Source organism: Marmota monax, unplaced genomic scaffold (genome assembly GCF_021218885.2).
Source record: "Marmota monax isolate L192 unplaced genomic scaffold, Marmota_monax_Labrador192_F-V1.1 WCK01_AAM20220418_F8-fsc00042, whole genome shotgun sequence".
Lineage (NCBI taxonomy): Eukaryota > Metazoa > Chordata > Mammalia > Rodentia > Sciuridae > Marmota > Marmota monax.
Window position 1 is genome coordinate 529,965 of NW_026693008.1, and position 24,118 is coordinate 554,082.

General features: G+C 36.7%; 1 protein-coding gene across 7 annotated transcripts in view; it reads right to left on the minus strand.

Annotated features, from left to right (window-relative positions):
- Slc25a26 (solute carrier family 25 member 26) overlaps positions 1-24,118 on the minus strand; it is a 130,468-nt gene that overhangs the window by 70,897 nt on the left and 35,453 nt on the right. For all 7 annotated transcript variants that reach the window (XR_009227547.1, XM_058582072.1, XM_046452980.2 and 4 more), the window contains one exon: positions 23,021-23,068. Coding sequence is in view for 6 of the 7 variants with exons in the window: in XM_058582072.1 (XP_058438055.1) it covers positions 23,021-23,068 (48 nt within the window). In the remaining variant the exon portion in view is untranslated. The remainder of the gene's footprint in view (positions 1-23,020; positions 23,069-24,118) is intronic.

The window sequence follows — 24,118 nt, forward strand, 5'->3', positions numbered from 1 at the left end:
TACAAAAGATCTCCCAAATTGTAGTCAATGGCCTATTCGCTTAATATAATATTGGTAATGGCTGTATTCCAGTATAACAAAAAAAGAAGAAACCTACCCTAGACGTCTACTGGAGTTCACTGTAACGGGATTTGAGCTATAATTAAATTTGATTAGTTTGGTTCAAACCTCAAGTTCAAAAGAATTATCAGCATGAATGGATGAAAAGCCCTTTTACACAGGCATTTTGAAAATATGAAAAAGGCTGACACAGCTAGCATCAAAGACTTGAAAAGCAATTGACCCTTCCCAGAGCAAAGGAGAAATGCTAACAGCTGAACCTCAGATGCTGCGTACAAAGAAAATACAGTTCCAGATGGTTCAAAAGCCTGGTAGTTTATTAAATATTAAATACTATTATTTTTAACTGGATTTTGCCAGGTACAATCAAATGTGTCATCTACAAAACGTGAAAAAGAAGTCCAATGCTACACTCCCCTCCGGAAAACCTGAAGTGAATAAATACTCTTTTTCAAAACCCACCAGCAGCATGAGAAAGCTGCTCAACGAGAGTATACATTATACTACCAGGGAGTTGAGGGCAACCAAATAAGCATGATGTTTAATTAAAAAAAAAAAAAAAAAACCCTATCACCCAAAATTTCACACAATGGAACATAACAACATTTGGAAACATTTAACTCTTGCTGTATAAAAACATGCACCCTTGCATGCGCACACACACACTTGGTACACCCCTTGAATCATATTATATGTTTGGCACATTAGAAAGAAAGAAAAACAAAGTCAACCAGCTTGCATATGTGGCCTACAGAAATGTGTTAGTGACCGAGAGTCAACCCAGGTCTTAGAAGCAGTTAAAAAATACTAATAATGGAATTTACGATCAAAAGTTTGCTATAAGTACATATACATATGAAAAAATGGGCATACAGATTCATGCAAATTAAGTGTACATATAATGTTCAAGCATATATGTAGCATATAAAATAATAAGTGTATATGTGTGTGTACAGAGTCATGTACACACACACATAAAACCAATGGTCCTTTTTCAACAAAATAAAGTTGGTTAACTCAGTTTATATCCCCTGAATTCTTAGAGGGCACTTTAAAGTGAGTTTTTAGGTTATGATTTTTCCTTTGTTACTGGGCTATGTACCATACACCTTGGGATGCAGTGAGGGCAGAGACATTTTCATGAGATGGAAATATTCTGGGCCAAATGAAGCAGGTGTGAGATATCTCAAGAGATGAAAGCAATTCTCCAAATAACAATGTCATCCTGTAATGCTCTCTTGACATGTATAATTTTGCTGTTCCTCTCTTTGAGATTTCATACATAGCACAGTGTTTGTAATCTTGCCTACCAAAGATGAGGAGTCTGATTGGAGCTCATTTCTGAGGATAAAGTCGATTGAACTGTGATTTCACTTAAAATGGGTAAGAAATCCAGCTGTAGTGGAATGGTTGATTAAATGCTCTTTTATTAAAGCATTTTCCTTATGAGCAAAATCATTCTTAATTTAATCTTTTATTTTATTTCAACTTTAAAACAATTCAGTGTAATATGTTAGTGAAAAAAATTTCATGAAGAAATTAATCATACACTGTTTTCCTTTTTGTTCATTAAAAGTATCATGGTGAAGGCGACAATGATATGTCTTTCAGGAATCCATCATTACATTAACAAAAATTCACAATACCATAGAAACTTTCAGTAGAGAAGATTCACTACTAATATCAACAGATTTTGTAATAATATTTAACATATTTCTTTTTTTCCTGATTCATTTCTCAAATGGTTATAGAATTTAAATTTATCTCTATTTCAAAACAGAGCAATGGTTTTTTTTTTTTTTTTTTTTTTTGGACAGTGCTAATAATCAAACCCAGAAGGGCCTTGCATGTACTAGGCAAGCACTCTAACACTGAGCTAACCCTTAGCTCCACAAGAAAATCTTAGTATTGTCTAGTCCAATGGTTCTTATACTTTAACATGCATCAGAATCACCTGCAAGGTATAAACACAAATTCTGAGCCCCATTCCAGAGATCCTGATTCAGAAGATCTGGAGTGGGCCTTCAAATTCAGTCTCTGACAAGTTCCCAGATAATGCTGCTGCTGTTGGTCCAGGCATTACACTTTGAAAACTAGTAGGTAGATGATGTTTTCATTCTCTGGAAAGACTTTTGGATATTAGAATTAAAGAGAGGCTGACGTAAAGCAGAGCCTGGGTCTTAGAGATTACCTACTCAACAAACTTTCAACAAACTTTTTTCAGAAAAGAGCCAGATAATAGTTTAGATTTCTGCAAGTCATACAGTCTCTGTCACAACTACTCAGCCATGGTATTTAGTGTGATGGCAGGCAGACATAAAGAAGAGAGAGTAGCTGAATGTCAATACAGCTTTATTATAAAAATTAGGTCTCATCTGGATTTGGCCCATTGGTCATAGTTTACCAACCATTTTTTAAAATATTTTTTATTAGTTATTAATGGACCTTTGTCTATATATGGTGCTGAGAATTGAACCCAGTGCCTCACACATACTAGGCAAGTGTTCTACCACTGAGCCACAATCCCAGCCCCTACCAACCATTTTTTTTTTTCATTTTCATTCATTGAGGAAATCTACACACAGAATGAATGAAAAACTTCAGAAGGCATAAGACAGTAAAGTGCATAATCACAAACAAGACTTTCAGTACTCTGTTGTCTGATGTAGCAGAGACTACTGTTATAGTAACATTTTTTAATTTGTTTTGATTAGTTGTACATCACAGTAGATGCATTTATGCACTCTGATATATCATGCATAGATGGGGTATAATTTCTCATTTTTCTGATTGTACATGTTGTAGAATCACATCAGTCATGCAGCACACAAAGTAATGTCTGTTTCTTTCTACTACCCTTCCAATACCTATATCCCCTTCCCTCTCCTCCTTCACTCCCCTCTACCTAATCTAAGGTAACTCTATTCTTCCTAGGGCCCACCCCGATGTGAATTAGCATCCACATATCATAGAAAACATTTGGCCTTTGGTTTTGGGGGACTGGCTTATTTCATTTAGCATGATAGTCTCCAGCTCCATCCATTTACCGGCAAATGCCATAATTTCAATCTTCTTTAAAGTAGAGTTAATATTCCATTGACTATATACACCACATAAAGAAAACCGCAAATGGAATACATGGCTAAATCTCAGGTAGTCTAACCAAAAAAAAAGAAAAGAAAAGAAAAGAAGACTTTACTCAACAAAATAGCACCTCACTGGAATTAACACAAGACATTATTATTTCTAACATTACTTCTAAACAAGAGGCTTACAAAGTCAGAGACTCTCATCACATGGCTTTCCTGCATCCTACACCAGACTAGAGCAGGGTCTGCACCCCACCTTCTGATCAGGGAGTGTGGAAAACAGGACTAGAGGATTTCTCGTTCTAACTTTCTTGGTCTTATCTTTTTCATCCCATCTGCCATAAATTTGATGCCATTCCTTACATAAAGTCTTCCTAATACTAAAAGTGTTTCACATAACAGCCAAAAGAGGTATAAACTGTGATTCAAGTTAAAAACATGATTTTTTGTGCAATCTATTGGATTTGACCTTAATTCTAGTTATTATACAATTGTTAAACAAATATTTACTGAATAACAAAATCAAACGTTTTGTCCTTTTTTCAAACATGTTTATCTTTACCTCACAGACATCTCAAAGTATGCACTATATATACACACACATACAGAATTCTGTATATGTGTGTACATGTGTACACACATATACACCTATGCATATACACACATAAATACATAATCTTCATGTTTTCACAGTTGCCTAAGCTTTTATTCTTAAGACCAGTATTTAAATAACCAATATATTTTAGTAATGGATAAAGTAAACTCTGTGTACTGCTTTTATTTTTAAAAATAAAGCTAATATACACATTAAAACTAAAATAGGGCAGCTTTGACTATCACTCATGAACTTTTTTTCTAACGTAACTATAGTCAAAATGTGCATATCCAATTCAGGATAAGAATGATGAGTCCTAAATCTGAAACAAAATTTTGAACATGTTTGATGTCTCCTGAAGCATGCATGAAAAAACAGCTGTTATTTACAGATCAAAGCAACTCAGAGTACCCTAAAACAACAAGAATGAAAAATGCCCAAATCTAATTTCATCCCTGTCCACACGCTTCTTTGAACTAATAATTCAGAGAACTGGTCAGTATGTTGAACTAATTAGCATGCTTAACGCATGCCAATTTTAATGGCTCTAATTCTTTATTCTAAGAAGTAGAATATAAATAATAGTTTTTAAAACGCACAGAAAAGCAAATTTGAGAAAAACCTAAGACCAGTCCCTGTTGACAAAGCCACATGTATTGAATATTGCCTCAAAAATCCTCCTCAAATAGCATAAGTGACATCTACTTAATACTCTCTAAACTGTGAAATGGGCTAAAAACTATTTGGGTTTTTTTATTTGCATGAGACTAATTCAATAACTTTTTTATTCTGTATCTAATCATTCTTTGTAAGACTTGGCTTATATTTAACTTTATCTCAATATAAAGAATCACAGTAAAGTACTCCTGATAAAAAAAAAGTTAATATTTTCTGTTTTGAATGCAATGAGAAAAAATTCATTCAAGATTATCTAAGTGAAACTCCACACAAGAGACAAAGGCAAAGCATATGCCTTTATTATCCACACATTTGAACCCAGGCCCACATTTCTTACAAGATTTTCCTATCAGTTACTTGTAGTAACCAATGAAAAACCCATAAGAAATAGACTACTATGTCTTTAACAGTGTTAGCTAATACTGCTAAGATGGAGATGAGAGGGGGCAACTGGTACCAGGTGGATTTTTTTTTTTCAGTTTTTCTATTCCACAGGAATAAGATGATCCATTCTTATAATTTACATAAGAACAGTACAACAGGGCATTTCAAACAAATTCCACCTTATCTGCTCTAACTCAATTCTACTTTTCTACTCTAACTTAAGTCCAGAGTAAGGTGCACAAACACACAAAAGAACTAGCCAAACTCCAACCCCAGAGGATATCAGAACATGTATGTAATCATGTGATTCCAGGCAGGAGATCCAAGCTGAGCATTTTAATACCTTTACCTTATTCACGAAGTTAGGTAAACGTCAAGACCACATATTACTATGTGATTATGTAACAATGATAAATATAAAAACAACCTAAATTGCTGAGGCTAGCTTTGAACTTGCCATCCTCCTGCCTCAGCCTCCCAAGTCACTGGAATTACAGGCATGTGCCACCGCACCTGGCTTAAATGATATTCTCAAAAAGAACAAACTACAGCAATGAACAACGGATCAATGCTGGTCAAGGGGTAGAAGCAGGAAAATGGTATAACTACAAATCAGGGGCACAAGAGAGTTTGGGGGCTGATGGAGCAGCTCTGGGTCCTGATTGTGTCAGCAGCTATACCAATCTACATGCATGTTAAAATTCATGCACTGTACTCCAGAAGAAAGTCTATTTTATAATAAGGTAATTTTAAAAACAAACAGTAATTATGTGTTGTTCTTGCCTAAGATCAATATACTGAAATGGGAAGGAGAAAATCATGCATTTAATTTTTTAAATTTCTGCCTAATTAAAAAGCCTAGAAGGAATAACATACCTAGTGCCAGAACTTGGTTTCCAAATATCACTCCCCACCAAAAGGAACCAAGGGTTCAAGGGGAGGTGGCTGGGGCAGAGAGACTAAGGGCAAGATGGTGTGGCTTGTTATACCAGTAAAGGAGGCTCTCAAAGATGAATGAGGAAAGTCATAAGAACAGAGAAGGAGCCCAAAGAGGCCCCCACTGGCAACATTTAGGACAGCTTAAGCACCAAAAATAATGGTAATGGACTATAATTACTGAATAAAAAAGAACCCACGGCTGTGGACACAGGTAGCACATATCTGTGAATATACTATGGCCCATTACATGGTCACTTTAAATGAGTGAGTCAGGTAGTACATGGATCATAGCTCCTGAAACTGAGTCACGGCAAAAATGAGTCCATAGGAATAGCAGAACATACATACACGCACTCACACACGCACACACACTCACACGAAGAAACTGGAATGACAAAAGCTCTATTTACAGAAGAATGCCAATTAATGAACCCAGAGAAAAATAACAGTGTTAAGAAAAATCATCATTTTTCGATACCTATGTAATAAATGTTAGCAGAAAGAAGCATCCACAGATGTTAAAAACTATTAGGTAAAAGATTATTGGCAAACAGGATAATCATATGGTCTCAAAATATTATTGCCCCACAGATTACTCTTAACAACAAGAGAGTTGCATCTTTAGTGCGCAGAAAACTGGAGAATATCAACTTATGCAAGTGACCAAGCTCAGCCTCACCAAGTGGGGACATCAGGTCTTCCTGGTACAATGCAATACGAAACACCCAGCAACACTTATGTTGTATCCATGCAAATAATAACAGTAATAATAAGAAAACCAGACAATCCATACTATGGAAACTTTCAGGACAAGTACCCTGGATTCTACAAGAATGTCAATGTCACGGGCCAGTGGGGCGGGGAGGAAATCTAACAACCATATGCAATGTGCCATCTGGATCCTGAGGAGACAACTGTTTTATGGCTTTTACTACTGGGATAACAGAGAAAACTGATCATATATTAGATACTATTAACATACAGATAGCAAGTTTCTTAGTTTTCATAATGGTATTATAGTTATAAGAACTATGATTCTATTCTTAAGAGACACATGCTGAATTATTTAATGACTGACAGAATGATTACTACTAACTTAAAATGTTTCAGGGCAAAAAGCAGAGAAAGAAAGGAAGGGAGAGAGGAAAGGAGAGGAGGAGGGAGGAAAGAAAGAATTTTTTAAATTAAATGACACAATCTTAGAGGCTGGGAGTGTAGCTCAGCGGTACGGCACAAAGTCCTGGGTTCAATTCCCAGTCCAAAAAAAAAAAAGTTAACTGGGGAAAAGAATTATGTTTAAATTTTTCTGCAAGTTGTAATTCTCCAAAATAAGATGGTAGAGATGAGGTGAGGGGGGAAGAAAAAGCTTTTTTTTTTTTTTTTAAAGCTGGGTACAGTGGTACATGCCCACAGTCCCTGCTTCACAGGAGGCCAAGCCAGGAGGATTACTGGAACCAGGAGTTTGAAACCAGCCTGGGTAACACAGTGAGACCCCCTTATCAACAACAAGTAAAATAAAACCTGCTCATTCATACCCTTACACAGAAAAGGAAATATAGACACTGTTATGAATCCAGAGCTCAACTCTGCCCTCTATTTATTATTAGTGTTATTTTATACTGACTGTTATTTAAATCACTTAAGTGCTAGTTTTCTCACTCACTACAAACAGAAAAAATATCTGTTTGTATATAAAATGGTTTATAGGAAAGATAACAGTATAGACTGGTTGGGAATAATGATTAGATAATTAACAGGTCCAATCATTTAGTTGGCCATGATTCCTTTTTTTTTTTCCCCCCTGGTGGGACTGGGAATTGAACCTAGGTATGCTCTACCACTGAGCTACATCCCCAGCCCTTTTCATGTTTTGAGACAAGGTCTCACTAAATTGAGACCTTGTCTCAAAATAAAATAAACTTGCAATCCTCCTGCCTCAGCCTCCCAAGCTACTAGGATTATAGGCACGTGCCTCCATGCCCAGGTTGGCTATGATTCTTTAAGGATTACTGGGAAGATTAAATGAGAAAACATGAAAAATACCTGGTCTGGCACATGGCAGATGCTGAATAAACTCAATTTCCATCCTCTTTAAACTACAGAAAATAATATAAGAATTTACCATTTCCCCTCTGCTTGGGGTTTTCACTTAATCAAAACCAGTCCAAAATTTAACAGTTGAGACCAGGTGTGGTGGCACATATCTGTAATCTCAGTGGCTCGGGAAGCTGAGGCAGGAGGATTGCAAGTTGAAAGCCAGCCTCAGCAAAAGCAAGGTGCTAAGCAACTCAATGAGACCCTGTCTTTAAATAAAATACAAAATAAAGCTGGGGATGGGGCTCAGTGGTCAAGTGATCCCAAATTCAATCCCTGGTACCCATCCCCTCCCCCAAAAAAATATAATGGTTGAGATGTCCTGTCAGCACTACAAACATTTGTTGCTAATGATTATTAAATGTCTGAAAGGATAAAGAAAAATCTTTGGTTAACAATTGTGTGACCCAACAGAAAAATCGAGAGAGAGTAACTTTCAACAAGATGTGTTAGTCAATGAGTTACATCACTGTAACACCTGAACACTGTAACTGATATCTTCTGCCAGGCAAATGATCTACTTAATTCATCCTATGAGGCACAATAAATTTCATCCCAAAATGATTTCTACCTGGGTCATCAATTCATTACCCAATGCTTCTAGAAGTACAGAGTAATTCACAAGATGAACAACAGGAAAAACATATGTGGATTGACATTTAGATGAGCTTTACCAGAAAACCTGGTCATCACTTTATAAAACTCTTACAAACAAATTTAATCATTTATTTCCCAAATAATTGGGATCAACACTAAACTGATAAGATCAAAATGCTTCTCTACAGAACTGGGGTTGTGGCTCAGTGGTAGAGCATACGTGAGGCACTGGGTTCAATTCTTGGCACCACATGAAAATAAACAAGTAAAACATATATTATGTCATCTACAACTAAAATATATATTTTAAAAAATGCTTCTCTAAGAATCATAACATTAACAGAATTCCTACCTACAGAAAAAAAATCATCAAATCACATTTGAGGCCAAAGAATCATTAGAAATGGTTTTTACCAGGTGTCTTTAGTAAGAGACTTATAAATTACATCAGGCATTAGAGAAAGATAACTACCCACCAAAAAAATCAGGATAAAATAAAGGCCTTCAAGCAAACAAACTCTATCCTTACATTTATTATGCCCTAATGTGTGTTCATTCAGCAAGGAGACTGAGGCACCAGAGGTGGGAGCGTGGCAGAGGCAGAGCTGAGGTGGGACCCCAGGCAGCCTTACAGCCAAGCCATGCTCTGCAGCCTTTGGGAAACAGCAAATCCAACACCAGACGCCCTGAATGCCAGATGAGAGCAGGAGGGTGGAAGAGTCCAAATTCCCAAGGGGAAGAGACTCCTCACAAAAGACAAGATAATGTCAAGGTGGTCACAGGAGAATTGTTGATAGCACGCACGTGCACGCCCGCGCACACATACACACACACGCGCGCGCAAGACAATTAGAAACTCCAAGAAAAAATAAGTTCATGCCCCTAATGTTCAGCCAACTGAATTACAGAATTAAGTTTAAGCTATAGACGTAGTGCAAGAAAAGGAAGTCTATTTGATTCTATCTTTTTCAGGGTGACACAGCACCAAAACAAAAGGGACATTACCCTCACACAGTTTGGCCTGGTGTGCATTCATGAAGTCTCAACAACACAGACCCTCGTTCACAGGATTCAATTTCTAGAATCAATACAGAAAAGTCAAAGAAGAAGCAATTGTGAGTAAAGGACAGGTTGAGATTGTGCCCCATTTTGACAATGTAGGATGAAAGTACAGCTAAGACTTTCCAAAATGTGGAATTTATAAGTAAGGCAAGGTAGCAAAAAAGGAAGTAAACAGCCTCCATTGCAGAGAAAATTTTAAGACACAGGGGCTGGGGTGTAGCTCAGGGGCAGAGAGCCTGCTGAGCATGAGTCAAGTCCTGGTCCTTCCCAGCACCAGTAAAAGACCAGGGAGGCAGGAAGGGGAAGCAGACAGACACAAATAAATGACTTAAAGTTCCCAAAACAACCAAAAGAAAGAAATGTATACATCTGGAATACTAGGATGAGGCAGTGTTAGGGAGGAGCATAATGTGAGCTCACTCACATCCTCCATCCCCAAGATTCAACAGATGGTAAGTAAAGTCGAAAAAAATAAGAAACAACATTTAAACACATTAGCCAGAAGCATGGATGCAACAGAGGAACTAATATTAGAAATAGTTTTAAATGTTACCTCTAGAGAGTAGGGGAAGAATGGAGAGGGGACTATCGCTTTTAGTTCTGTATCATCTTACTTGTTACTCATGGCACATATTTAAACTTTAAAAAAAAAAACACTTTAAGGCGCTGTGGCTGTGGCTCAGTGATAGCACACTTGTCTGGCATGTGTGAGGCACTGAGTTCGATCTCAGCACCACATATAAATAAATTTTAAAAAAAAGATCTATCAACAACTAAAAAATATTAAAAAAAAAAAACTTTAAATTTAACCTGTCATAATTTTTGACCATTTTAGGAATAAGTATCTCACATAATGCCTGAATCTGGCATTCTTTTTAAAAAAATTTTTTTTATATTTATTTTTTAGTTGTAGTTGAACACAATACCTTTATTTTACTTATTTATTTTTATGTGGTGCTGAGGATCGAACCCAGTGTCCCATGCATGCCAGGCGAGCGCACTACCACTTGAACCCAGCCCCCCCAAAAAAATCTTTTTTAAAAAATAACTTAGAGACATATAAAAGATGCTCAAATGGTAGAGAGTTTACACATATTCTACAACTGACTTCCCTGATGTTAACAACTTAACCAAAGTATAATTATCCAAAACAGCTACCAGTACTGATAAATCACAGAGCTCATTGGCATGCCAGCAGTTTCCCGCTCACTCCCTTTCCCTGTTCCAGGATGCTAGCCACGATCCCACACTGTATTTACTTAGTTTCCTGAGTCCCTGCCTATCTGTGGCAGTTCTTTCATCTTTATTTTTCATAATCTTGACAATTTTGTGCGACATATCTCCATTTGGGTTGATATTTTTCCCATGATTGCATTGAAAAAAAATTTTTTGGAAGAAGACCAAATAAGTGATGTTGTGTCCCTCTTGGTCATCATACCGGGGATGCCTGATGTTAATGTATCTTATTACTGGTGATCTTAACTTTGATCACTTGGACAAGATAGTGTCTGTCAGTTTTTCCAAATAGGAAATTATTATTTTTCTCTTTACAATTGATAAATAGTTTAGGGAAAATAACTTTGAGAAATAACATTCATTTTTAAAAATTATTGACAAAGATTATATATTTTTTCAAGATATATGTGATGATTGGATATATATGTACACACTGTATAATGAGTGCCATGATCAAATTAATAAGACCCACCACTTCCATCCAGGCTGGACTTTAGGTCTTATACCTGAAAGTCTGTACCCTTTGATGAACATCCCCCCAGTCTGCCTTCCCATCCCTGTGAATCATTATTCTGTCTGCAGGTTCAATTTTCTTAGATGCACATACAAGTGAGATCATGGAGTATCTGACTTTCTGTTATGACACTCATCTTTGGTAGGTTAAATACAGTATAGTCATGTTTTAGAGATGCTCAGTGAAGCATTTCTGTATAAAATGCTGGTATTTGCTTAAATTAATACAGAAGGGCAGGCAATAGGTATGGTATAGATAGAATAAAATTGGTCAAGAGCTGGTAACTGTTCAAGCTGGGTGATTGGACTACAAAAATTCATTTAATTAACCTCTTTTAAATTTAAATCTTTAAATTTTTCCATGGAAAAAGTATTTTTAAAAAATTAGAACCTAAATAAATATATACATATGTATCAAAAGATAAAAAACAAATTTATGCATTTAAGCATGATGGATCATACAACATTGGTCATACCCGCATTTTCATTTTCTAATTTAAACCACTGTTACCAGGCAAGCAGTCTGCGCTCCCAGGTTCTCCCAGGTTCTTACAGGTTGAGGTTTCTGCCACAGGCATTTAAAACATAGGCATTGTGCACCCTCTAGTGTCTTACTCTATAGCACAAATTTTGCATTGACAAGTTCAGGAACAAAATGCAGAGCATTTTCAAAAAAGAAATCTCCTCCTTTCTCATCAATTTCTGCTTCCCCACCAGTCAAAAATTATCTAAAAATTACTTAGCTATGCACCAGAACAATTTCAATAACAAAGATGATTATCAATTTCTTCCCACCTATGGTGGTGTGTCTCAGAACATGTGCTTGATGAAGCCCAGATTAGAGGACAAAAGATTAATCAGTCAAAACATTTTCAAGCAACCTTAATAGAGGCTAAATAAAGGAGGCTGCTGCAGGCACTAACGCCTAATCCAGAAGCATCTCAATGGGTTCCACCTACACAGAATCCTCTAATACCGGGAAACTGGGCCCTACTTTCAAATCAATAGATTTTGGTCAGTGCCTTACAGATCTACTATTATTTTATTTTCCCAGAACTTACTGCAAAATTTTTAGAGAAACAATCAGTGCTTTATCTATAAGACATGAGCAGGAGGCAAACCTTGAAAAGAAATGTAGCCTTTGGAATTATATATATGACCTCAAACTCCAGTCCTACAACTTTCTAATCATATAACTTAATTTTTCTAAGCCTCAGTTTACTGATCTGCAAAAAAAAGCCCCACAGTAAATATTTTAGTTTGAAAATTGAAAAAAATATGCATGACTGTAATTAGCATTCAAAATATAACTATTTTCGTTATATGATCCCAAGGTAATTTGCAGTAATGTAGTCAAATTCTACAGATAAAAATATTTTCAACAGTTCCTTTAAATAATTACCTTCAAACACTATCTTTGAACTGCTCAAAGAAATTCTAGATTTGGCTCTGAATTTCATTTTAATACACGAACATAGTTTCTTTTTTAATCCTCCTTATAAGATGAAGGTTTGTTGGTTCAGACAATAAGAAATTTTCAGTACTGAGAATCTCAAGATTAACTCTCAACCTACATAGTATTAAATGGACATTGTTTGCATGTATCTGATGAAGGACATTCTTCATGAATCATTTACTATTTTTGCACATCATTTCAGAAAATATCTTGCACATATAAAATGTTCATAGAAGCAACCTTAATTGAAAAATGACAAAATTTGTGGAAGGGCTATTTGTGGGAGGCAAAGAATACCAGAAAATACACTAAGAAAGATAAGAAGAAAATAGACTTCACTGGAAATGTAGAATGTTTATTTGGCAGAAAACCATTAATTTGCCTGGGAATTAAGTGAAGACTCCATTCTTGCCAAATGCATGTCTGCCTATACATCTACTGGAAATCTTGCCTAAACGCCTGAAACCAATCTACATCTGAGAAGCAAGTGTGATTAAGTCATTGGTTCGTTCATTCGGGATTTTTTGAGTGTGTAGTGTGTGACATTCTTCTAGATGATAAACAGTAACAAAACAGACAGGACATACCTGTCCTTTATTGTGGATATTCTCGTAGAAGAAGTGAGGCAGGTAATATATTTGTAAGTAAGAGAAATAATTTCAGATAATAGTGCCTGTCAGGGTGATGGGTGAGTGATTGGGGTTGGCACAGATCTATCCTAGCCTGAGTAGTCACACGAGGCCCCTAAAACCTAGATGGCATGAGCCATTGTGCAAACGTCAGATAATATGCACATAGAAACCACTGTTCTCCATGGGCAGTTCTATCAAAAGGAAACTCTACATTTATGTCCTCAATTTTGTAATGTAATATATACTTTTGCTTGCTAATAACTTCTTTCTCAAATTCCTAGCACTAATGTATATCTAAAGCTTTAAGACCAAAGAGAGATATAAACTATTCATTTTAAATGCGTATTTGCGAGGTTGGGTTGTGGCTCAGAGGTAGAGCGCTTGCCTAGCATGTGCAAGACCCTGGGTTCGATCTTCAACGCCACATAAAAATTACTTAATTAAGGATATTGTATCCAACTACAACTAAAAAATAGATGTTTAAAAATAAATAAATAAATGTGCATTTGCCTCCTCATAAAATTGTACCTACATATAAAAATGCAAAATATGCAGCTCATCATAGTGGTTACAACCCTTGGGCTCTGGACTCTTCAGTTCTCTCCCTTGTTAGATGGGAGGCCCTGGGTCAACCAGGACCTTAACATCCCCGCAGTCTGCCTTCCCATCCCTGGGAATCATTGTTCTATCTACAGGTTCAATTTTCTTAGATGCACATATAAGTGAGATCATGGAGTATCTGACTTTCTGTTATGACACTCATCTTTGGTAGGTTAAATACAGTACAGTCATGTTTTAGAGATGCTCAGTGAAGCATTTCTGTATAAAATGCTGGTATTTGCTTTAAATTAATACAGAAGGACAGGCAGTAGGTATGGTATAGATAGAACAAAATTGGTCAAGAGCTGGTAACTGTTCAAGCTGGGTGATTGGACTACAAAAATTCATTTAATTAACCTCTTTTAAATTTAAATCTTTAAATTTTTCCATGGAAAAAGTATTTTTTAAAAATTAGAACCTAAATAAATATATACATATGTATCAAAAGATAAAAACAAATTTATGCATTTAAGCATGGTGGATCATACAACATTGGTCATACCCGCATTTTCATTTTCTAATTTAAACCACTGTTACCAGGCAAGCAGTCTGCACTCCCAGGTTCTCCCAGGTTCTTACAGGTTGAGGTTTCTGCCACAGGCATTTAAAACATAGGCACTGTGCACCCTCTAGTGTCTTTGTTAACTAGGCTTCTCTCAAACTGGTTCTCCTACCTCACCCTCCCGAATGGCTCAGATTAGAGGCATGTGCCTTATGTTGGGTTTGTAATATACCTTTTAAATTGAAGTAATAAATTGTGTTTACTGAGTAATCACATTGTTCTAGTCACTGGGCTAAATTCTTTCATACATTGTTTCATTTGATCCTCACAGTGGCTCAAAATATGAAATTTACTTTATAATACCTGAAGCTTAAGGTCTCAAAATAAAATTAAAAGTATAATAAAATATGGGGCTGGCTTGCCTAGCATGCTCAAGCACCTGCGTTCAACCCCCAGTACCACAAAAATAACAAAAAAAAACCACTGACATCATAATTTTAACAAAAGCGTTTATGTATGATTATATTAATATAAATATTTTGAGATTTTTAACTTTAACATCAAAACTATATAAAAAACAGCTAAGCTTGGTGGCACACGCTTATAATCCCAGTGGCTCAGGAGGCTGAGGCAGAAGGACTTCAAGTTCAAAGCCAGCCTCAGCAAAAGCAACTCAGTGAGACCCTGTCTCTAAATAAAATACAAAATAGAGCTAGGGATGGGGCTTAGGAGTCGAGTGCCCCTGAGTACCCCCCCGCAAAAAAAAAAAAAAAATATATATATATATATATATATATAAACAAACAAATATCTTTGAGGCAAACTCGTGGCTTTAAAACACTAATTTCAGAGATATCACCAAACAATTTTTTTCATATAATTTTTACTTTCATATTTTATAATTTATTATAAAGAGCATGCACTGATTTTTTTTACTCAGAAAAGAAATAGACATTATTTTACATCAAAATACAATATTAAATTCCTTTACATTGTATACAAAGGATAATGATGACATAAGTAGCCATGTGATTTCATGAATTTATGCTTTTATAGTCAGTATTGATTTTTATGCCCCATTTGAGTCGTGGAGGATAGAGAAGACCTTGGTTTGCAGTTCTTAGTTTAAAAAATGGAAGAGAACATTCTGTGCGCCTCAAAAAGGCCAAAATATTTGTACAACAGTATTTCATGACATCAGTTGTCTATTTTAAAGAAGAGCTTCCACGTTGATTCTCCAAGGAATAAAGGTGACAGAATAAAATAAAAACAGGCATGATAGCTTACAAAACAGAATTAAATGTCCAGACAAATTCAGTGCAGGCAAGGGCTCATGAATTCAACAGAATACTCGAGTGTGGGCTAATGTCAGAGATTTTTGAAAGGATGGAACTTGCGCTGGGAAGGACCTGAGTAAACAAAAATGGCACCCACTGTGGTGGCCCAGATCTTCCACACTGGAAGTCACCCTCAGCTTTCCAGTCCCCGCAGAATAGACAAAGCTAGTACTGCCTCCTGCCCTCCCCTTTTCACACTTGAAATGGGGCCACACGGCCTAGCAGCCCAGCCACCATTCTGTGACCCTGAGTTGACCAGCCAGGGCATGGAGGTCATTCAGGAGGAGGAGAAGGAAAGGGGCTAGATCCTCCTTGCCTCACTAACCTGCAGACTTCTTCTCTTTTCCTTTCTTTGGTACCAGGGATTGAACTCAGAGCACTCGACCACTGAGCCCTCTTTATTTATGTATTCTCTTTTTTTTTTTTTTTGAATATTAGTCGTAGATGGACACAATACCTTTATTTTATTTATTTTTACGTGGTGCTGAGGATCAGACCCAGTGCCTCACACATACGAGGCAAGCACTGAGCCACTGAGCCACAACCGCAGCCCTATTTATTCCTTATTTTGAGACAGGGTCTTGCTAAGTCGCTTAGGGCCTCACTAAATCAAATTTCTTGTTATGAGAAGAGAAAAGAAAGAAAGCACTTATCACCAAAATAAAAAAATAAATAAAAAGCTCTATGTTCAGATTTTTTGTTAGCAGCAGCCTAAAAGCAATCCAAACTAACTCGCAAAGATTGAAGGAAGATGAAACTCCACAGGGGACGAAAAACAAGAAGGAACAAAAGAGTCACTACAGCAGTATGGTTTGTGATTGTAACATTTGCAACGACGAATTAAGCCATAGTTTCCACCTTTAACCGGCTTTCTTGTGTTTACATTGAAGAGTCCTGTCACTGCGTTTACCTCCCACTAAACCACACACACAGGACCTGGTGTCCCTTTGGGAAAATGTGACCAATGTGCAAAAACAAAAAGACGTGCCATTCGCAAAACTTTACAGTGCAAACAAAATCTGTCCAAGGAATCAGAAAAGCAAATAGCAGCTGGTTTCATGTAAACAAAAAATGAGAAAATATGCACTAAAGGGCTAAAGTAATTTTTCTACATTAAGATAATTTTACTGAATTGTTCTTTCTAAAAATGTTTATTTAAGAAATGAAGAAAAACTGTAGGCTAAAATCCAGATTTGAGGACCAATAATTTTAGGTTCCTGCATTAGAGGATTAACTGAATGAACTATCCTTCATTCTTCATAGAGAAACTCTACAGTAGTCATAATAATATAAATGCAGTTAAATGACTCATTTTATAAACCTCTGTGAATAAAGGGAAAATTTCATTTTCATCTGTTTAATATTCCCATTAATAAGACTGTCTCATTACACATTTACCGAAAGTCTGAACAATAAAACAATGGACAAATTCCAAGAACAAACAGGGATTTTTTTTCCCCTTTTCCCATGAAGCTAACATTATGGAATTTTAACAGATGTTCTATTTGGTCATAGTTAATAAAATGAATTATGTAGGATTAAAATAGAGTTCAATATGTTTGCCTTGAATTTTAACTGAAAAACAATTTCACATTAAAAGAATTTAAAGGTTTATAATCATTATTTTTCTTTTTTTAGTAGAATTATTAAGATGCAGAAAATAAGCGAATTATACAATACTATTTTTCTAATAAAGCCAGGCATGAAAACTATTTTCTCATAAATCTTAGGGTTATTGAAACTCTAGAAAATTTTACATTCTTTGGTATTTCTTCATCTATATAATGCAAAGGTTGCAATAATGAAGTGTATAGGCAGTTACCCTCTGCCTATTTCCAATTCCTCTTAGAGCTCCTTCACCATTTTGAAATGACCATGGTGTTTGGTGGCATGTGGACAAAGAAAGAATCAAGCTTAAAGGAACTACAAAAAAAACAAAAAGAACCTAACAAATATTTCTTGTGTGCTCACTATGAAGAAGGTTTCATGTTAGTGCCTGAGCATGCTATAAAGAGATAAAAATCCAACTCTTTCAAAAAGAACTTACATGCCACCTGAAAAGACAAGTCACAATTAAAACATGACAAACCAAAAGAAAAAGAAAGAGGTAAATCAAAGAAAACAACTTCATATAAACACAGAGTCAGACACACAGCACTAATAAAAGGAGAAGAAAAAACCTCACCTATCTTTTCTCTTTTTACCACTGTAAAAGCAAGAAGTAGCATATAGACTTAAGGACAGTAAATAAGTAACAGAAGTCCTAGCTATAGTTGTTGCATAACATTTTTCAATGGAAAACAGTAAGTGTTGCAATCTCAGCAAGAAAGTCTTTCTCTGAATGGGTAATCTTCCCTGAAACAAACATTATAACAAATTGCCAATTTGATTCAAAAAAGAGTAATCATAAAGTATTTCTAACCCTTTTACATTGGTCATTTTGATCAGCTCAACCATCAGTTAGGGTAACTTCCCATTATTATACCAAGCTGCTGTTTTTCCTACAGAAGTAGCCAGGGAACACAAAATCAGTTGGCAGGCTATAGTTTAATTCAACTGTAAGAAATTCCTCTCAACAAACATCTGGATGAAACAAATGTGGCTACAAGCAATTATGGTTGTGTGGCTTCCCATTCAAAAACAGCAACTGTTACCCCTCATCATGAAACCACATTCACACATTTAAGTTACATCCGCTTCAAGAACCTAACAATCCAGGGGTAGCTTTAATTTCTAAGCTTCCTAGTAGTCCATATTGCCTTAACACCCATCCCACAGGACGGCCATGAGATTCAACATTTCAAAAAGAACAATCTATGCGGAGTTCTTAGCACAAATGGGCAAAGCTGGGTTCAAAAGCACATAACATGCCCAGAGCAGACAGCTGGTAAGGGCAGAGCTGTAATTCACGTTTAGGTGTCCTTCACTGACAAAGGTTCTGTTAGTTACCATACAAACAACCACAGTTCATTTTCTTGTGCACATACTATGTGTCAGTCACCCCTGAAAGTACCCCTTATTTAATTTTCACAAGAATTTCATGGTAGTTCAAATAATCAATACACAGTGAAGGAAACGAAATATGTTAATATGCTCAGCCTCATTTATAACTAAAATTAAAACTGCAATGATCTTTTCCATTTCACAGATTGCTGGTACCATTGTTGAGGATTGGAAACAGAGAGCTCCACATGGGAGGCAAAGTGCCCTCTGCATCTTCATAAAGCAACTTGGTGTATCCATCAAAACTGTAAACACCCTTTATCCAGGTAATTTTACTTCCAGGCATGTAACCTACCAACATTCTCAACTATACAAAAAGACATCTGAACAGAGGCATGGCAGCACATTTGAAATTCCCACCATTAGGGAGTGGCTGAGCACATAAAGGCTCATTTGTAAAACAGTATCACACAATCATGAAAAGTGAAGGTGCGCTTCATGAAACCATTGACAATGATCTCAAGAACAGATTAACAAATGACTGTGAGCCAGGGGCAGTGGCACATGCCTATAATTCCATCAGCTCAGTAGGCTGAGGCAGGAGGATTGTGAGTTCAAAGCCAGCCTCAGCAAAAGCAAGGTGCTAAACAACTCAGTGACACCCTAAATAAAATGCAAAATAGGGCTGGGGATGTGGCTGAGTGGCCAAGTGCCCCCGAGTTCAATCCCCAGTACCCAAAAAAGAAAACAAAAAAAGACTACATGATATATAACCCAAGGATTGAATACCTTTAGAAAGACACAGAAGACTACTACAACATGAAGAGTGTCAGGGGAAGGCCTGGACTGAGCAGACAACAGAGCTGGGCAGGAGACTTTCAAAGGCAATCCAAAGGGCTGGGGATGTGACTCAAGCGGTAGCGCGCTTGCCTGGCATGCGTGCAGCCCAGGTTCGAACCTCAGCACCACATACAAAGACGTTGTGTCCGTCGAATACTAAAAAATAAATATTAAAATTCTCTCTCTCTCTCTCTAAAAAAAAAAAAAAAAAAAGGCAATCCAAAGGCTGGTCCCTAAAGGGGCCTGTGTCTGGGCACCGGATTTGAGAGGAAATTCTCAATAAATGAAGGATGTGATAAGGGTAACCACGTTTGGAAAGCTGCTGTATGCGATTTGGAGTAAACTTTTCAGTGAGTGGTGATTTTTTATACCTAAATCTTGGTGGCTTCCAGGAACTTACAGTCCAGGCCGAAAGATTTGTCTGACCTGCTTGATTGTTTGTGGCAAAATTGGGAATAGCAGAAACAATCCTCAGCTACCTCCAAATCCTTCAGTGGCTACTCTCATCTATCGAAAAGAAGTCAGGAGTTATTCATTACCAAAATGACAACATTCTACCACTCAGACAGCTCCAACCAGCTTAGTATCTTCAGATTTGCACAGCTAAAGCCACACAACATTCATGTGTCCTCCAAACTCCAGGGGATAATAATCAGGCTCTTTCCAGGCCTTTCCCATATGGCCCTCTCTAGTTGCTTAGCAAATATCCAACTGAGGTGACAGTTCAACTGCTCCTTGCAAATATCCCATTTTGTGAGTGTGCTTGTGAAGCATCCTCTCTTGGCTTAAGGTACATCTGGGAAGTCACTGTCTTCTGTGGGCATGAAATCCATAATTTTGCTTAAACAAGCAAAATATACATGTTCCTTCCTTGTGCCTTTGCTGTTATATCTGCCTTCCTTGACTGCTTCAACGGCCACTTTTTCCAGAGTTCAGCCAAGGCTCATCTTTATTAATATAAAATACTAGTTGACTACCACAAGCAGCACTTCCTCTACAATCCCAGGTGCACTTGTACATACACACCTCACTGCTGCCCTGCCTGCCCTGCATGGAAAAAAAGACACTCACCGGTGTGTGTCCCCATAAGGAAAATCCTTCAGGGCAGATGTGTTCTGCATTATGTCCCCCACACAGCAGACATTCTAAAAATGTTGCAAATAATTTGTGGATAAAAGATCATTGCTGAGCTTATTCCTGCTTCTTCTAAAACAAACTACCTTTCTCTGGTTCTCTATAGAAATCCTACTTCATATCAACATCACAAGGCTGCTCTCCACAAAATTTTTAGGCCAATGGACCATCTGAAATCACTGTGGCTACAAGAGCAGCTACGATTCTGCTCCCCGCTTTCATCTCACTGAAACAATACCCCTGCATTAAGATGCTTATCCTCATCTAACTTGACAAAAATCATGAGAAAAACGATAACTGAAAGGGTGAAGTAAATAGTATAATCTGCTCACCTTGCTTAGACTCAGTGTGAAATTCATAGCAACTAAAATAGTAGAACATAAGAGATAAGCATCCAATTTCCAGAAACATCACATGCAATTTAAAAAGTGTAACAGCAAAGTTACAGAACAAAGTCCACAGAACACACATAATCTATTATATAATAAATACATGGATGCAAACTTTGATCTAATTTTAATATATTACTGCTAGAGAGAGGAAACTATTTTTTTTAATTGCACACAGAATAAATGTATAAATCTCCTCACAATTTTCATTAAAGCTTCCATGTATTTTGTTGACGGAACAATCGAAGGAGCTCTTGGGAAAAAGATCTGATATTGGTGTAAAAATAATCTAAGAATTGAAACTATTTATAAAGCAAAAAAATTTTTCAAAGCAAACTTCTTGTTTTTCTCACTTGGAAAAGTAGCTATGTTTCATTCAGCAATAGCTCACTCATTCTATCTGAGAGTTTGCACAGAAGCAAGACTTCAACTAAAATTGGTTCTGAAGGATCTTTTATGAACACCCACAATGCAGAAGACCCCAATTAAATTTCTAACAAAGCACTGATGTTTTGAGCAAACAAAGTCATCTCAGGGAGGTCAAGCTATTTGCCAGGATTGTAGTCAAAAAATTAATTACTATCATAACATACCTCAAAACAAATTTTCAGAAGAATACAATACAGTTGTAACCCTATGTTTTGCCTTTTTATATGCAAAACCAATACTCACTGGAATGTAAATATAGTCATTTATTCAGCACACTTTAGAAAAAAAAAGAAAGGGCCCTTTTCCCTGTGCCCAGGTGAAATCTGAATAAATAACACAGTTTTAGAAAGTCAGAAAACAAGTACAGAAAGAAGATACAGTATAGGTGATATTTCTGAAAGACTGAAGTCCTCTTCACACAAATAACTCATTTTGAAACATTTGGTTTGCAAATAAAGGAAGTTCTTCAAAGCTCCTGAACAACTAGGCTACACTGCAGATTGTCACCTTGCGAAAAATCCTTTTACATTTAACAGTGTCAGTGCTTATAAGGAAAGCACGCTCATCTCTTAGAGTGCTTCTTTCATTACTAATTTCTTATTAATTCTCTAAACTACAGTGATTAACTGGATATCTTATTCTTAGTTATTTCTCAATATTTTGGCTCTAAGAGATATTTAGCCACCCTACAGTGACAGTGAAGCTACATGGCATGATGTGTGGCCACTCTGACCACAGGTGGTGGCTCTTCCAGCAAACCCCTTCTACCATTCTTTTAGATGGAAGAACCAAAACAAAACTAAACAGTGTTTAAAAGAATGGCCATAGGGCTGGGGCTGGGGCTTAGTGGTAGAGCACTCGCCTAGCACGTGCAAGGGTCTGGGTTTGATCCTCAGCACCACGTAAAAATAAGTAAATAAAATAAAGGTATTGTGTCCAACTACTTCTAAAAAATAAATTTTTTTTTTTTAAAAAATGAGCATAATTCCCTTTATTTTTATTCATTTACTTGATACCAGGAATTAAACCCAGGTATGCTTAAACACTAAACCATATCCCCAGCCCTTTTAATTTTTTATTCTGAGATAGGATCTCATTAAGTTGCTTAGTATCTCCCTAAATTGCTGAGGCTGGCTTTGAACTTTCGATCCTCCTGCCTTAGTCTCCAAACCACTGGGATTACAGGAATGTGCCACTGTGTCTGGCCCATTTTTTTGGTCTTTTAAACCAGTTTCTCCAAATTTATTTCTGATTGTTAAAAACACACAAATCTACTGTAATACCAGCTACCTGAGAGGCCAAGGCAGGAAGATTGCAAGCTTAAGGTCTTTCTTGGCAACTTAGCAAGACCCTGTCTTAAAATAAAAAATAAAAAGGACTTGGGATGTATTCAGGGGTAGTGCACCCCTAGATTCAGTGCCTAGTACTGGGGGAGAGGGAAACAAATACGCACATGCCAAACAAAGCATATCATTCTTTTGCACTTCAATAGTGGAAATTAAATGAGTTACCTCTCTTAAAACTGTGCTTTTATAGCCTCGATACAAGCCTTGGATGCCCTGAAACAAACAAAAAAAATCAAGAACTTGTGAAGTCAGAAAGGCAAAGAAGATTTCTAAATGACATTCTGAAAAAAACAGATTCATCTGCTCTAAAACGTGGGTTCTAAAACATTCACCCACATCGCAGTTCTATAAGAAGTAGGTTCTAAACTCAAGTGAGTTCCCTTAAAAAATGTGAGCATCTCTAAAAACAAACTGGCTGCCTACATGTTCATTTAGTTTTAGTTGCTATTATTCAATATTTCTTCTCATGCTTTGAATATATTTCCAAAACAGATGCATATAAATGTCAATTATCCTTTCATATAAAAAGAAAATATTTCATAACATCACAAATTTATTAATAATTGCTCAATAAAGTAGTGGTATATATTTCCAGACAAACCATGATTTATATGCATTGTCCAATAAGGATCCTATAGGACAGATCTCATTCATATAATGTCTCCTCACTCTTTGCTCGGGCGACAAACCATTAAGAACAACTTTCTTAAAACCTACATTCATTGAGATTGATTTGGTTTTTTTTTTGGGGGGGGGGGGGTGTTACTGGGGATTGAACACAGAGGCCCTCTACTACTCAGCTACACCTCAGCCCTTTTTATTTTGAGACAGGGTCTCAGTAAGCTGCCAAGGTTGGCCTTGAACTTGTGATCCTCCTGCCTCAGCCTCCTGAGTTGATGGTGTTCATCACCACCACAGGCTGAGAATAACCCCTATTAAAAAAAAAAACAAAACACCAGGTGCCATGTCATGGGCCTATAGTCCAGCTATTAGGGAGGCTGAGGCAGGATCCCTTGAGCCTAAGAGTTTGAGGCCAGACTAGGCAACATAATCAGATCCTGCTTCAAAAAAACAAAACAAACGAAAGCTTCTATAAAAACTATAAAGGAGAACAGCTAAGTGCTTCCTAGTCAATGTCTAGAAAAAAATAATTTTTGACTCAAGCTAACTCTGATCAGAAAAAAGAGAAATTATATTTTGACACAAATATTATGAAGTTGGTCACTATTCTAGGTCCATTACTATATTTCTTTTTTGGGCCCT